Source organism: Sceloporus undulatus, chromosome 7 (assembly GCF_019175285.1).
Source record: "Sceloporus undulatus isolate JIND9_A2432 ecotype Alabama chromosome 7, SceUnd_v1.1, whole genome shotgun sequence".
Classification (NCBI taxonomy): Eukaryota; Metazoa; Chordata; class Lepidosauria; order Squamata; family Phrynosomatidae; genus Sceloporus; species Sceloporus undulatus.
Genome location: NC_056528.1, coordinates 47,905,629 through 47,920,612, shown reverse-complemented (window position 1 = coordinate 47,920,612; position 14,984 = coordinate 47,905,629). Strand labels below are relative to the sequence as shown.

The 14,984-nt window shown below is 42.9% G+C and overlaps 1 protein-coding gene across 1 annotated transcript in view; it reads left to right on the top strand.

Moving 5' to 3' along the window:
- The window catches only part of GAB3 (GRB2 associated binding protein 3), a 65,076-nt gene that overhangs the window by 48,716 nt on the left and 1,376 nt on the right, over positions 1-14,984 (top strand). Inside the window, exons 3-9 of the mRNA XM_042479353.1 lie at positions 6,518-6,734; positions 8,189-8,661; positions 9,186-9,241; positions 10,838-11,093; positions 11,986-12,067; positions 13,016-13,118; positions 14,265-14,381. Coding sequence (XP_042335287.1) covers positions 6,518-6,734; positions 8,189-8,661; positions 9,186-9,241; positions 10,838-11,093; positions 11,986-12,067; positions 13,016-13,118; positions 14,265-14,381 — 1,304 coding nt within the window. The remainder of the gene's footprint in view (positions 1-6,517; positions 6,735-8,188; positions 8,662-9,185; positions 9,242-10,837; positions 11,094-11,985; positions 12,068-13,015; positions 13,119-14,264; positions 14,382-14,984) is intronic.

Below are 14,984 nucleotides of genomic sequence, written 5' to 3'. Positions count from 1 at the left end.
TCTGGTTTTACAGAGGCGAGATTTCCAGTTAAAAATGCAGATGCGAGGAGCCCCATGGCCTTTCGGTTTTTGCAGTGCACTAAAAGAATGTCTGGGAATGAATCATCTAGCCAGTCCCTTGACTGGTTACGAGAAACGGCTCAGCGTCTTAAGAAAGAAAAGAAAAGAAATGACTCCAGATGCCAGCATCCTCATGTCATCGTCGGATCGTACCAAATCGAGACATTGCTTTAATTTGCTTTTAGACTCGGAGGACATGTCCAAATGTCAAATCCACTTACCTCAATGTATTTCTTGACTGAGTGGATGATTTGCTGGAATGCCTGATATAATCTGTGGCCATAGCTGAGGCTTAATATATCTTTGGGAAAATGCCCTCCATAAGTAGCAGGCCCAAGTATATAATGGTGAATGAGAGCATACAGTATACTCTCCAAATGTCTTGATTTGGCAAAGGCAGCCCCAATTAATCCTCTGTCATCCCACTTTTCCAGCTGCTTTTAGAATGTCCCAGTTTCTCTCTCCTTCTCCCATTTTCTCCCTGTACTGAGCAGTTATGGCTGTCAGATGCCACTTTAACTGCCCTGGCTCCATTGTAAAGACAGTGAAGCAATGAATCCAGTCCAGGTTCAAAAAAATCCATCCTTCAGCACCTTGGATAGCTTGGATAGCTCCAGTTTAATACAAAGAGAGGATTTGCCACCCCGCTGTCATTGAAAGTATAGTCCACAACTGACCTAAGGACTTGTGGGATTTATAATTTGGTGTACAGTACTCTGTTGAGCCAGAAAGTACAAAGCCAGGTTTGCAGCTGAACATTAAGAAAACAAAAAACAATGGCCACGGATGATGGACTTAACTTTAAAGCAGACGATGAAACCATTGAAATAATGCAAGACTTCCTATGCCTTGGCTCAATCATTACTCACAACAGAGACTGCAGTCAAGAAATTGGAAGAAGGCTAGGACTTGGAAGGGCGGCTATGAAGGAACTGGTCAAGATCCTGAAGTGTCACCATTTATCATCGGATACTGAAGTTAGGATGGTCCATGCCCTCGTATTTTAAAAAGAGACAATATAACCGACATTTAAAAAACCGAAAAACCAAAAATACAATTTAAATGAAATATTGTTCATTATTTTAAATATCTAATTTTAATCTTGGGGGTGAGATCATTGCAACCATGATCAGCAAACCTGCTGACATGCTGGCTTGGACCGATGAAGTTCTGACCCTTCTTGGCCAAACCGACACAGCAGATAAAACATAGCCAGGAGCGTTTTATTTCATTGCACTGTTTCTATATGATCCGACATACATGAGCTTGGGCGAGTTCTCTTTCTGTCGATTCTCCTTAACAAAGTGGAGGGGGAAGGGAGAGAAACATGGCGCTCCTTTCTTTCCCACCCCCACCCCCCATATAAAATGGACATGCATAATTTATTATCTGCAGCTGTTGTGGCAGAGCCTTTAATGGGCATCAATTCTATTACCAGGCTTTCAAGAAAATGTGCAGGAGAACACCCGACGTCTGTCCTTCGAGCCGGGCTTTAAATGTGAGTGCAGCCCAAAGGGACGCATCTCGATTCCTCTTCTCCACAGAGCAGGGCTGCTGCTGCTGCTGCAGAGTGGAATTGCTAATGGGATGGAGAGAGTGCCAGGAAGAATTAGGGCTTGTCACTTCTGAGCTTTGGAGAGCACATTTCTGCTGCTGTTCTCCTTTTCCATCCCCCTTCCTAATCCATTTCCCAGCCCTGTTGTGCGGATCGTGTGGATTGTCTGTAGGAGGATGTGTGAACAAAGCGGGACTCAGGACTCTCCACTGTGGAGCCATGGTGCAATGCCTTGCAGAAGTATCCCACACACATTTGGACTGTTCATCATTTGTATAGAATCATGGTGTTGGAAGGGGAAGCAAGGGTCATTTTGTCCAACCTCCTGCCTTGCAGGAACATGCAACTAAAGCACTCCTGGAAGATAGTCATGCAACCTCTGTTTAAAGGTCTCCAAAACAGAAGAGTCCACCATCATCCAAGGCAGTCAGAGTACAGTGAGCCCTTGGTATCCACTGGAGTTTGGTTCCAGGACCCCCTGTGGATACCAAAATCGGTGGATGCTCAAGTCCCAGTATATGCAACAGTGTAGTAAAATGATGCCCCTTATATAAAATGGCCAAATCAAAGTTTGCATTTTTGGAACGTATATATATTTTGGAGCATTTTCAAACCATGGATACTTGAATCCATGGATAAAGACTCCGTGGAGACCGAAGGCTGACTTTAGACATGTTCTTCCTAATGTTTAGACAGGATCTCTTTTCTTGTGATTTGAATCCATTGGTTCATGGTCTAGTTTGTGGGGGCGCAGAGAAGAATCTTGCTGCAAATTCAGCATGGTGTCCATTTTAGTTTGTGTTATATCCCGGAACTGGAATGAGTTTTACTGATGTTATCACCCCTTGATGGAACACTGGGTGCATCTTGGTGACAAATGCCTAGGTTAGATCCATTCCCTTCTGTTGGAGGAAGAGCTTTGTGAGCCACACAGTCTGTTTTCTTTGGCGAAATTGCCAATTGTGAAATGGAAGAAGGACAGAGCCATCTTGTCCTTCCCCTTCAGGCAGCAAAAGATCTGTGGTTCCTAGATCATGGCCCATTTGGGGAGCGCCAAGGGGTATTAGATGGATTTCCTCCATCTGCTGCTATTGTCCTAGAGCCCTCACAAACAGTGGTAGAGTTTCTAATGGCCCTTGCGATGCATAGATGATAAACTCCAGTGACACTTGGTTGAAACTGGGCTGGCTGTAAATCCAAATCTCTGGAGGGACTCAAGCACAATCTGGATTCAGACACAAGGGAGGAAAGCAGCCACCAGCCCAGTTTCGCAGGAAGAAGAGACCTTCAGTGGAGCTTGAATGCAAAAGTTGCCATCCAAACTTTTGCAGAGAAAGGAGTGTAGAAACATCTAAACTCTTCACTCCATGCATCTGAGGAAGTGGAGCAAGTCTACGAATTCTTGTGCTACAACCTCTTTTGCACAGTTGGTCTGAAAGGTGTTACAGGATCCCTTTGCAGATGGTAAATTGTGTTAAGTTAATGAGACTTCTCTAGGATTCAAGTCTCAGCATCCCACTGGTGTGGAGGTTGCACAAGTGAAGACAGATTATAGGTTTTTGTGGGTTTTTTGGACCGTGTGGCCATCTTCTAGAAGAGTTTATTCCTGATGTTTCGCCAGCATCTGTGGCTGGCATGTGAAGATGTTGAAGATGCCAGCTCTGATGAGGCCAGCCACAGATGCTGGCGAAACATCAGGAATAAACTCTTCTAGAACATGACCCCATAGTCTGAAAAACCCACAAAAACAATGGATGCCATCCATGAAAGCCTTTGACTTCACATTGAAGATAGATGGCGGTTTTTGTGTGCCTTCAAGTCATTTCCAAACTTATGGCAACCCTAAGGCCAACCTATCATGGGGTTTTCTTGGCATGATTTGTTCAGAGGAAGTTTGCCATTGCCTTCCCTTGAGGCTGGGAGGATGATGGGAGTTGTAGTCCAACACATCAGGAGGGCGGCAGGCTGGGGAAAACTGATCTCGAGGTTGATTCCACAGTACAGGTGACTCTGTTCTTCCACATTCACCTCCGAAATGCCAGTCTTCTAAGTCAATTCTAGGATAAGTGTGATAAGGTCAATGTTAGGTTAAGCATGAGTTTCAGAGCATGCCATGCCACACCCCTCTCCTTTTTTGTGGGTCACTGAGTGTTGTTGTGTTGTCCTTTTGGAAACGGCAGCAATAAGCAGCAGAGGTCATTTCAGTGCATCGGCTGGACTCAGGATCTGAAATAGCAGCTTGCATTCCAAATTGGTTCATCATGGCTCATTTGCTAGCAGGATTTCAAGAGGCTTTTGTGAAACGTGCAGCAATGTTCAGGGCAAACATTGATGTCTTGTTGATATCAATAAATGTGTGTGTGCCCTTTCATTTATACACACTTGGGGGCGGGCAATGGGGGAACACATTGGTTCGGACAAAGCCATATGTCTTTAGAGGACCCAACCTAAAAGGTTACAACAAATGGAACAACAATAATATACCAAGAACTGGAGACTTATAGACAATCTGTCCTAAAGAGCATGACTTAACCGGGTTTGGTGTCCTGCTGTCTTTGAAAATTTGACATTTAAGTTAAAGTCTTTGCTTAATGGAAACCAGTATGATAACTTTGCTTTATTATGGTATGAATCGAGTAGGTTTGCCCATGAAAAATCATCCTCATGGTCTCCACGAACAAAACCAAGTGACACTTTGGAGACATGGATTTCAACGGACATGCGTTAGTTGATCGCACTGACTTTGGCGCTGAACAAAATTGATTCTGCAGCACAAGGTATAAGGAGAGAAAAGTGAAAGACAGCAAAATCTATTGAAAACTAAGAGCGTTTACTTGTTCTTTGTGTTACTGAATTCTCTGTGTAAGCCTTGGTGCACAGTCTTTTTGCATCCTCACCATATATATATATATATATATATATATATATATATATATACATAACTTTATTTTAAAATCAGAAAATTGGCAGTGAATCTACAAGGCTGCCATCTTCTGGCCATAGGAGAGCAGCATGATCTGAGTTTGCTTCCAATGCTGAAAAAATGACTGCTTATTCAAAAAAGCAATCCAGTAAACTGTCGTATTAAAACACCACTAATTGAAAATAGCATAAAGGCACATTAAAAACATAACAAGGATCTAAAAAAACCACATATACAGTACATACCCATTAAGACCCTTCCACAAAACCAATGAATTGCAAATTTTATTAAACAGTAGGGTGTTTGTGAGATGTTTAGCATCTGCATTGCAGAAATAATCCAGTTTGGCACCACTTTAATGGCCACGGCTCAATGCTATGGCATTATTGTTGTGATCCGCTTGGATTCCAAGTGATTAAGCGGAATATAAATTATTATTATTATTATTATTATTATTATTATTATTATATGGGAATTGTAGTTTTGTGTCTGAGGACTCTGCTGCCAAATCAAACTACAAATCCCAGGTTTTCGTAGCACTGAGCCTGGCAGTTAAAGTGGTGTCAAACTGCATTATTTCTGCAGCCTAAGACCCTATTGAATTTAACATTCTGTATGAAATGTTTTCCCTACCATATCAATTCCATGTGTCTTTCTGCCCCCCATTGCACCCCAATTTTTACTTTATTTAGCATTTAAAGTCCTTTTATTGAAGGAAGGGTAGCGGATGGGAGAGGCTATTTTGTTTAAGAGCATGTCTGAGTTTTTCCTTACCAAACACCTGTGGGAAAACTGTTTGGCTGTACATTTTTTAGCCTGCAATGGCTTCTCACACTATAAACACTTTGCTTCTTGGAAACGTCGCTGCAGAAGTTTAGATAGTATCTTGGCCTCTTTCCCCAGATATTGTTTATAGGTTAAGGAAGCAGAGTTTCGGCTTCGTATAAACACCGCATGTCTGTCCGTAATAACAATAATAAAAAATGCAACTTTCAAATGTATGCCTTTTAAAATTAATCTTTCTGTGTCACGGATTAAAAGCTATGGCGGTTCAGTATCAGCATCGCCATTGGGGACCAATCTTTAAAAGACTAATGTTAGAGTAATGGAAACGTTAAGAATGATAGGAAATGCTGAGAAGATGAAGATGGATATCTATGGTCTAATCCGCACTGCTAGAATAATGCAGTTTGGCACTGCTTTAACTGCAGTGGTTCCATCCCTGGAATTTGTAGTTTGTTGTGGCACCAGAGCAATGACAGAGAAGGCAAAATATCTCAGAAAACTACAAATCCCAGATTTGCGCATTGCTCATTGGCAGTTAAAGCGACGTCAAACTGCATGATTTCTGCAGTGCAGAGCAGACCTATGTGGCACATCCATATATATGTGTGTGTGGGAGGAAAAATGAGTCCTTATACATTTATAGCCTTATTATCATTTACCCTTGGCTTTGAGTCCCTTAAACACGGTCTTTAATGTCTGTTCATGTAGTTGTTCAGGTAACATAAGAGAATGATTTGGGAATTTGAGGTTAATCCATGCACGCCATCTCATTCATCACCAGTAATATCAAATGCCAAAAGCTTAGTCTAGAGGCCCTTCCCAAGAATATGTAGGAAGTTGGTATAGTTTGCCAGTCGTCTTCAGCAAAGATCCACAAGTTGAGATGAAAGTGCAGCCAGATTTCAAATAAAATTGAGTCAGCTGAGAGTGTTTCTGACCTCTTTTTTAAAGGCTGACCATAAAGAAAACAACAAGGTGCACACAAACACATGCGGACCGATTGTTTCCAACCCAGTTTGGCCAGGATGGTGAGGTTTCCTTCCAAGGCTGACCTCATCTTTCATCCTTGTCCCAGCAGACAGACAGGCAGCAAACATTACAGAATCCATGCCTTGAAAGGAACCAGGCCTTTGCAAGATCAGGGCCGAGAGTTCGCACCCACAAAATGAGCTTTCACTGTTGTTTTGATGCAGATTCGGGTGACAGCCTTTCCCACACCACCTCCTCGCCACAGCCCTCACCAGCCTCTTCGGCGCACGCCTTGAGGACTGCAGATACCTCCTCTTCGACCGACCAAGCCGCCGCAGACACTTCTGCCGCCGAGGAGACGGCAAGCGAGTCAGGATCTGTCTTCCTTCCTGACTATCTCTTCTTATCCAACTGTGAGACCGGAAAACTCAGCCATGTCAGGTAGCCTCATGCCCACTAACATTCGAACTCAGGTGATTAAGTGCTGATCAGTCTGCAAGTGGAATAAGGTCACCCAGAGATGATATATAATGGTTTCTGCGTAACTGGGGGAAACTCCCTTGCCACGCAAAAGGGTGTGCTTTTGTAAACTAAAATTAAGAACAAAGGCCAGTATTCTCTATCAGCGACTTAGTTAAGATTATGTGCCATGTGCAATGGAATGCTGCATGGAATGCGCCAGTACACCTCGTCACAATTCACTAACAGTGTAACAATTCACAGTGGTTTAATGCCGGTCCTGCAGCCACAACGTTGTGAGTTTGATCCCAGCGGGCTCCAAGGTTGACTCAGCCTTCCATCTTTTCGTAGATCAGTAAAATGAGTATCCAGCTTGTTGGGAGCACTTGGCTTACAAATTGTAAACCACTTAGATCAGTGGTTGTCAACCTGTGGGTTATAGTTCCGATGGTCTTAGGAACCGAGACACTCCTTCTCTATCCAGGGGGTCACCACAATTTGAGGAACTGTATTAAAAGGTTGTGGCATTAGGAAAATTGAGAACCACTGGCTTAGAGAGTGCAGAGTTCACTATGAAGCGGTATAGACATGTAAATGCTACTGCTATTGTATACCATATCAGAGTTGTAGCTGCATCATTGATGTAAACTCTGATGCAGGATCTTGACCTGTTGTTTAAAATGCTCTGACACGGGTCAAGAAGTTTCTGGATGCAAAGGGTGAGTGGGGGATTGTGCAACCCAATTGTGCAATTGAGCCTGCAGTGCCCTCCATATCAGCCCCCAGCCCTTTAAGAACTCCTCAAATCCTCTCATTGCAAATACATGCCAGCCCCCAAATATGAAATCACTTTCCTCCTAATCTCCAGGGTTTGCATTTCTCCATTTTGGTGCTCAAAGGGAAGGAAATAATTTTGTTGTTACTCAATCCCAGGTTGAATAATAGGGATCCCAACAGTCAGGACAGAGTAATTAGACCACAGTAGGGAAAAGACAAGCATTATTATTATTATCATCTGTGCATCCAAGGATGAAATGATCGGGGTGTTTACCCCTAGTGCCCAAAATAAACTCTTCCCTCCTCAAAGCAGAAGTGACCATCTGGGAATCCTTCCACCCATCTTGTAATTTGGGGATCAGAAGAAGCTGAAATAATGCAACTGCCCATGGAAAAGTGGATATTTGTTGTTGATCCTATGCTTGCTGACAATAACATGTCAGTATTTGAATGTGAATATTCAGATAGTTCGCTCTTGTTAAATGTTGGGTAAGCCTTCCTTGTTTAGAACAATCAGAGCTTGGGAACATTATATTTTTGGACTGCAACTTCCCAAATTCCCCAGAGTTGTAATGCAAAGACCCAACTTTTCCAAGTTCTGAGTAGAATGACTCACCGCTCCCTAAAAACAGCTCTGGTTTTCTCTGTCTCCCTTCCAGATGCCACAGCTGGTCCAATTCTGACCGATCCCTTGAGCAGAACTCATCAGATGATGTGTTTGTTGACTTTGTGGCTTCCCAGCCCTCACTATTTCTACAAAACTCTGGTGGCCCATTGCAGGAGATCATCCAGCCAATAGGTCAAGGGGTGCTTCCCCGGCATCCAGACTCAAGTGGGCCTCCTTCCAGCGATTTCTCCTCTTCCTCTCCATTGTCAGGACCACCCTTAACTCCAACCTTCCTGGTTGATAAAAGCCAGAACGCTCTTTCTCTTGGTATTACTGAACTCGACGTTCTGGCCAATACGCCGCCACCGAGGCCTCCTAAGCCAACACACTTCTCTGACAGAAGGGCCGAGGAGCAGCCCATTGGGGGCCTTCAAAATGGACATGCTGGGATCCATAGCAGCCAAAGGGTCATGGTGCCAAGAAGGATTTCCATGTCTGGCTTGGACTCCATGAAGAATTGGAGAGGTAAGATTTTGAGCAGTAATAAACATATTCCTGGCCCCAGTATTTCTCTTTTCTTGAATCCATTGGTTTATGTTCTAGCCTCTGGAACAGAAGAAAACAACCGTCATCTACTACAGGGTGTCCATCATGTATTTAGAGACAGCTATCATGTCACTTCTCAATCTTCTGTACTCCAAGCTAAATAGACCCAGCTCCTTACATTGTTACTTGTAAGAGTTGGTTTCTGGACCTTTTATCATCTTTGACATTCTTGTCTGAACGTGTTCCATCTTGTTAATATCCAACTTGAATTGTGTTGTGTAGAACTGGAGACAGTATTCCAGGTGAGGTCTGACCAATATAGAATAGAGTTGCACTACTACTTCCCTTGATCTGGACATAATGTTCCTATTGATGCAGCCTAGAATTAAACTTGCCACACTCTAGGCTAGAGATTTTATCCTCCTAGAGGACCTACTGCCATTTTATTTAACAGTTTCTTGGATCATTATGAGTTGACTGTATTCCAAAGTTTTATTTTGCAGTTGACATGGATGAAAATTCCTTAAGAAGCAGGGATAAGAGGCTTAGCTTGAATTTGGTAAGTACTCTTTTGTCTTTTTAAACACACACACACACAGCATTTAGTTGAGCTTTAGCAGGGAACATTAGAAGAAATTAGCAAGCATTAATCAGCAGGCCAAGAGAAAATAGGAAATAAATGGTTTCCTGGCTCCAACAATAACAGTAATTATTTTTCTTCTCTCTTTTTGAATTGTTGCTCAGTATGTATAAACTCATTATGCTTTTACTTAGGACAAGCAGGGCTTATATATATAATACTTTGCTAGACCTCTTTGACCAAAGGCTGCAGCAGGCCAGATTCAGTGCACATGTATGCTGCAGCAATGATGACTCTCATAGTTCATAGTGTAATTGTGTGTGGTTGTTGTTTTTTTTCCTTGCCCCTGGAGCATGTTCTTTGATTCCAGAGTTGTTGAGAAATGGCTTGGTTTAGCTTTGTATTTACCTCTTATGCACAGACAGAAATGGGTAGAAACACATTTTTGGATTCCATCTCCCAGAATCCCCCAGCCAGGCAATCACAGTTATCCTGCATAAAAAGACTCTAGGGCAACGGTTCTTAACCTTTGGGTCACAACCCCTTTGAGGAGTCAAACGACCCTTTCGCAGGGGTTGCCTAAGACCATTGGAAAACACATATTTTTATATGTGTTATATAAATAATTTTATGGTTGGGGGGTCACCACAACATGAGGAACTGTATTAAAGGGTCGTGGCATTAGGAAGGTTGAGAACCACTGCTCTAGGGCATTCACAGTGCCATTAATTAATTTTTAGAATATATAAATTAATTGCAATCAATGTAAAAGTGTCTGAGATTGAAGCCTACAGTACCATCTTCAGTCAGTAGGTGGCAGACTTTCCTAACCACTGCATAGAATTGTAGTCAACAAAGTTTGGAACTAGGGGTGAGTAGTTTGAGGCACACCGTTATAGAACTACTCACATCCAGCTCCTCGTCTACAGGCATAGAATGATCATACCCTGGCTCATTCCCTTAATAATAATATAGGATAGCAAATAATATAGGATAGTGAAATCCTCACACCAGACACCAGAATTAGGATGCACTATGGCATCACTCAAAAACGACATGTAAGTGCGTCCAACTCTATGTAACTTTACTTGAAGACTACAGCAGTGCTGCTTAAAATGGTGATCCCTGACATCAGATAGCTTAAGAAGCACTAGACTACAATTGATCAAACTGTGAAATATTCCACAGCATGCAAAATACCAGCATAATTTAACTTCAGGCTCTTCCAGCCAGTAACTAAGCCTTCGATGCTGAGTTTCAACCTTTTATAGAGTAAAAAGGAAAATAAAACCATGCAAAAGCTAGGAGAACAGAAAATGATGTTTTGAAGGAAAGGGGCCCAGATTCAGACCTCAGTAGGGTCAGATTTGGCCCCACTCCCTGTCCTAAAGATTTATATTGGATTCAAAACCAGTTGGAAGGCGGATCTTTTGAGAGTCCAGGAAAAAGCAAAGAAAGGTGGGAGGGATCTATTGCTTCCTAGGGAAGGTGAATATCCATAATCTTTTCCTGGGTTTGGATGTAGAGCCTCCTACTGACTGCACTCCCATGTCCTTTTCTTTCTCCTTTCTGCAGCCATGTCGGTTTAGCCCACTCTATTCCAGCACTTCCAACACTTCCGAGGACAGCTATGTGCCCATGCACCCCAGTGCCTCCTCACCCGTCCCAGGCTCGGACTGCACACCAGACGGCTACATTCCCATGAGTCCAGCGCCAACAGCATTTGCTCTCTCTGCAGTTAGCACTGAAAAGCTCTCAAGCCCGTTGCCTGAGCTTCCCACAGATCTGGAACCACCTCCGGTGAACCGGGATCTCAAGCCTCGCCGAAAATGTAAGCATTCATTCTACAATTTGAGCAGTCCGTGGAGATGCGGAGGCCATAGGGAGAGTGGCCAGGAGCCTTTTTCCTTGTCGTTCAGGTGTTCCTTATAATGCAGAACCATCTAGTTCCATTTGTAAGATTTAAAAACAATCAATTTGCAATAATAATAATAATAATAATATTAATAATAATAATATTGGGGACGCATCTTCTAAAAGTATGAGCAAGAAGCAGATGGCTTGCAGGACATATGCCCTATCACACAGTTTGTGGGCAGTTTGGGCAATCCACATTTTTATTTCCAATTCTGGGTTAAGACAGTGTGAATCATAGAACTGCAGGATCCTAGAATTGGAAGAGACCCCAAGGGCCATCCATTTCAACCATGCAGCCATACAGGAATACACAATGAAACAGGAATCAAATACACAATCAAAGAGGGAGACTCCACCACCCTCCAAGGCAACAGTGTCTTCTACTGTCCAACAGGTCTTACCATTACCAATTCTTCCTAACGTTGAGCTGGAATCTCTTTTCCTGTAGTTTGCATCCGTTGCTCCGGGTCCTAGTCTCTGGAGCAGCAGAAAACAAGCTGGCTCCATCCTTGATATGGCATCCCTTCAAATATTTAAACATGGCTAAATATGTGTGAACACATTGACTGGAATTCAGAATCATTTTTCATCTGAAAATGGGATTACTTGGTAATCTGACAGAAGCTGGGGAAGAAAAAGGGCTACATGGGATCCTTCAGCTCTAAAGGGTTACCCATAGGCTGCCCAGGTCCCAAGTTTGTCTTAAACCATAAACAAGCCAAATCTGAAGTTTCCAGTTTCAGTTGTCACTTTCCCGGGAGATCTGTAACGATAAAGTCCCTTCTCCCTCTTTTTACAATTCCCAGTCCGACCGCCTAATCTGGACCTGCGAAACCTATCCACCATCCGAGAACACGCTGCCTTAACCAGGACGTGGACCGTGCCTTAGTAAGTAGATGCGAGACGTCTCACGGCACATTTTCAAGCACTGACACCTTTGGCAGGGCTACCGCAATTTGAAAAGGACAAACTATAAACCACTCCCAAATTTCCAGCTTGCACATTTCCTGAATGGGTTTGCATGCTGGACCAAATCAAATAAAGAATCGGGGGGGGCCAAAACCAGATTTAGGGTGCCATCTAAGACCTTGGGCAAAGCACACACACTCAGCCTCAGGGGAAGGCAAATGCAAATCTCCTCTGAACAAATCTTGCCATGAAAACCCCATCATAGGTTTGCCTTAGGGTTGCCATACGTCGGAAACGACTTGAAGGCACACAACAAGGGAAGAGTTAGTGTAAGAATTAACTACATTTTGTCTAGTATCTTGGAGGGGGTTTGAAAAGCATGACGCAAATGGATCTGTCCTTGAATTGGCAGTGATATTTTTTTCCTTTTGCAAAAAAATAACAAACGGCTGAGTAGCAGACATCTCCCAAGTGCAAATACATATCTTTGTGGGGTGTTCAAAGGAGGGTGGGATGACTTTGGAGGCAGATACAATAGTCGATGGAATGGTTCCCATCTCCATAATGTTGCTAGCTGGCTGGGTTCATAGGGTTCAATAAATGTTGCCTTCCCAATTTGGTGCCTTTCTTGACAAGTCTTTGAGGTCTGTCGCTTCCTCCAAACGCCTTGTCTGGCCATTTCGATAGGCGGCCATGTCCAGCCGCAGCACTGAATAATCTCCCAAGATGACATGGATGAGATTGTAACCTATTTTGTAGCTAACGTAACCCTGGGCGTTGAATACGTTTATTCCCTTTGCAGGCTGTGTCAGGTTTTGGCTTGGTTTCAGAGCATCTGGGAAGGCTCTTCTTTGACTGCTCTTTTGTTTTTCTTCTTCTTTTCCCCCCTTTGTGTGTGTGTATTTGTGTCTCCCTCTGCAAAACCAGCAATCGAACAAGCTTTATCTCTCCAGAAAGAGACTGCATTTATTCAGCGAAAGTATTTGCCAGTTCAGTTTCCGGCGAAGAGGAAGAAACTTACATTCAAATGGTAATCATTTTTGATACAGCTCTCCTTTGACAAATCCCGTGAACGGAAAAGCACCAGGAGAAGGCCCCTTTTTAAGAGAAACATGCGGAGGGGGCTTCCCTTTGCCCTGCTGTCGAAACCCAGCGGAAAAATACTGGGCTGGATTGACACGGAGATAAGGAGAGGCCCTTTTTTCAGTTGGACACATCTCCGTTGTTCACACAAGCGTTGGTGGCACTTCTCCAAGGGATGACAAAGAGCAGGCAGAGAGAGATCCATGCCAGTTTGATGAGTGCGAAGAGAGAATCTCCCACATTTCCATCCCATTTTATAGGCAAGATCTCTTTGGAATGCCTTAGGAACAAGCAAAACATGAGCGGAAACAAAGACCGTAACACAGTGCTGGAGCAGGTGCTTTATGTTCAAGAGGGCGCAAGGTTTGATCCTAGGCATCTCTAGGGAAAACAGCCATCCTGTCTGTAACGCTGGAGAGATTCTGCAAGTCCATCCATAGACCAGGGTTGGGTAAAGTATAGACCCCAAGGGCTGTTTTTGTGGGAGCCAGATCCACCCAGAAGTAAAGTTATTTTCCCTCATGTGAAGTTGAAGGCTTTCACGTCTGGAATTCATAGATTTATGTGGGTTTTTCGGGCTTTGTGACCATATTCTTGAAGAGTTTATTCCTGACGTTTCGCTGGCATCTGTGACTGGCATCTTCAGAGAATGCTCTGGCACAGATGCCAGCCAAACGTCAGGAATAAACTCTTCTAGAACATGGCCACAAAGCCCAAAAAACCCCACAAAAAACTATTTCTCCCCCAATTTCCCCCCTCCATAATGCCTCAATGGTAGACTCTATGGACCGTGGAGGACATTTCTACCATGTTTGGAGGCCTTCTGCACCATCTAGGGGCCAAAACAATGTTTACCAATGTTTTGAAACTATTTTTTTTGGCCACCAAAAGTACCCCAAATCAAACGATTTACCATATATACTCAACTATATGTCAACTTCAAGGCAGATTTCAGGGGTCAAAAGTATGGATTTATTTATTTCCTTCTTGTTCATGTTTTTAGACTGTATCCCTATAATGATGGTCTAATTCTCTTCTAATACAACTGGTGCCTGTTTGTTTGTTTGTTTATTATTGTTATTACCATTGACAGGAGCACCCGCAGGCAACATCTCCATATAACGGAGCATTGTTCCAATGGCCAAAGAAGTTTAATGTTGATTACTTAGCGCTGGATTTTAATTCCGCTTCTCCATCCCCTGTACAAAAGGTAGGTCTTAACAAGGGATGGACACAAAATTGGTTTATTTCACATCCTAGTATGAGCCAATCTTTGTTTTGTATTCCTGGAGTCATGCAACTGTCATAGCATGCTGCTATCCTTCTGTCATCTCCTCTCTCAATTTCATGGTGCATTTCTTTGCACGTGGGAACCGTTAGGTAAATTTGCATACAAAAATGTCTCTATTGGGGGAACATTGATTTGTTTAAAGCATTTATTTATCACCTCTTGATCCATTACGACAATGCACAAAAATAAAATACTTGTAGCTCAAATCAATTAAAAAACTCATAGCATCTCTTTAATAATGGCTCTAGAAACAGTTTTAAAAATGGAAGTGGGAGCATCGCAGGAGTAGTTATGAATGTGTAACTATGCATTGTCTCCTGACCTGACTCTGCAAAAGTACCTTCACTTTCAGCAGCCACACTGAGCAATGGGGGTCTGTTGGGTAGGGTCATAATGTTATGATATTGTATTGATGTTGTATTTTACTGGTTTGTTTTAACGTAAGCTGCTTCGATCGTTCAGAGGAGCGGGATTATTATTATTATTATTATTATTATTATTATTATTATTATTATTATTATT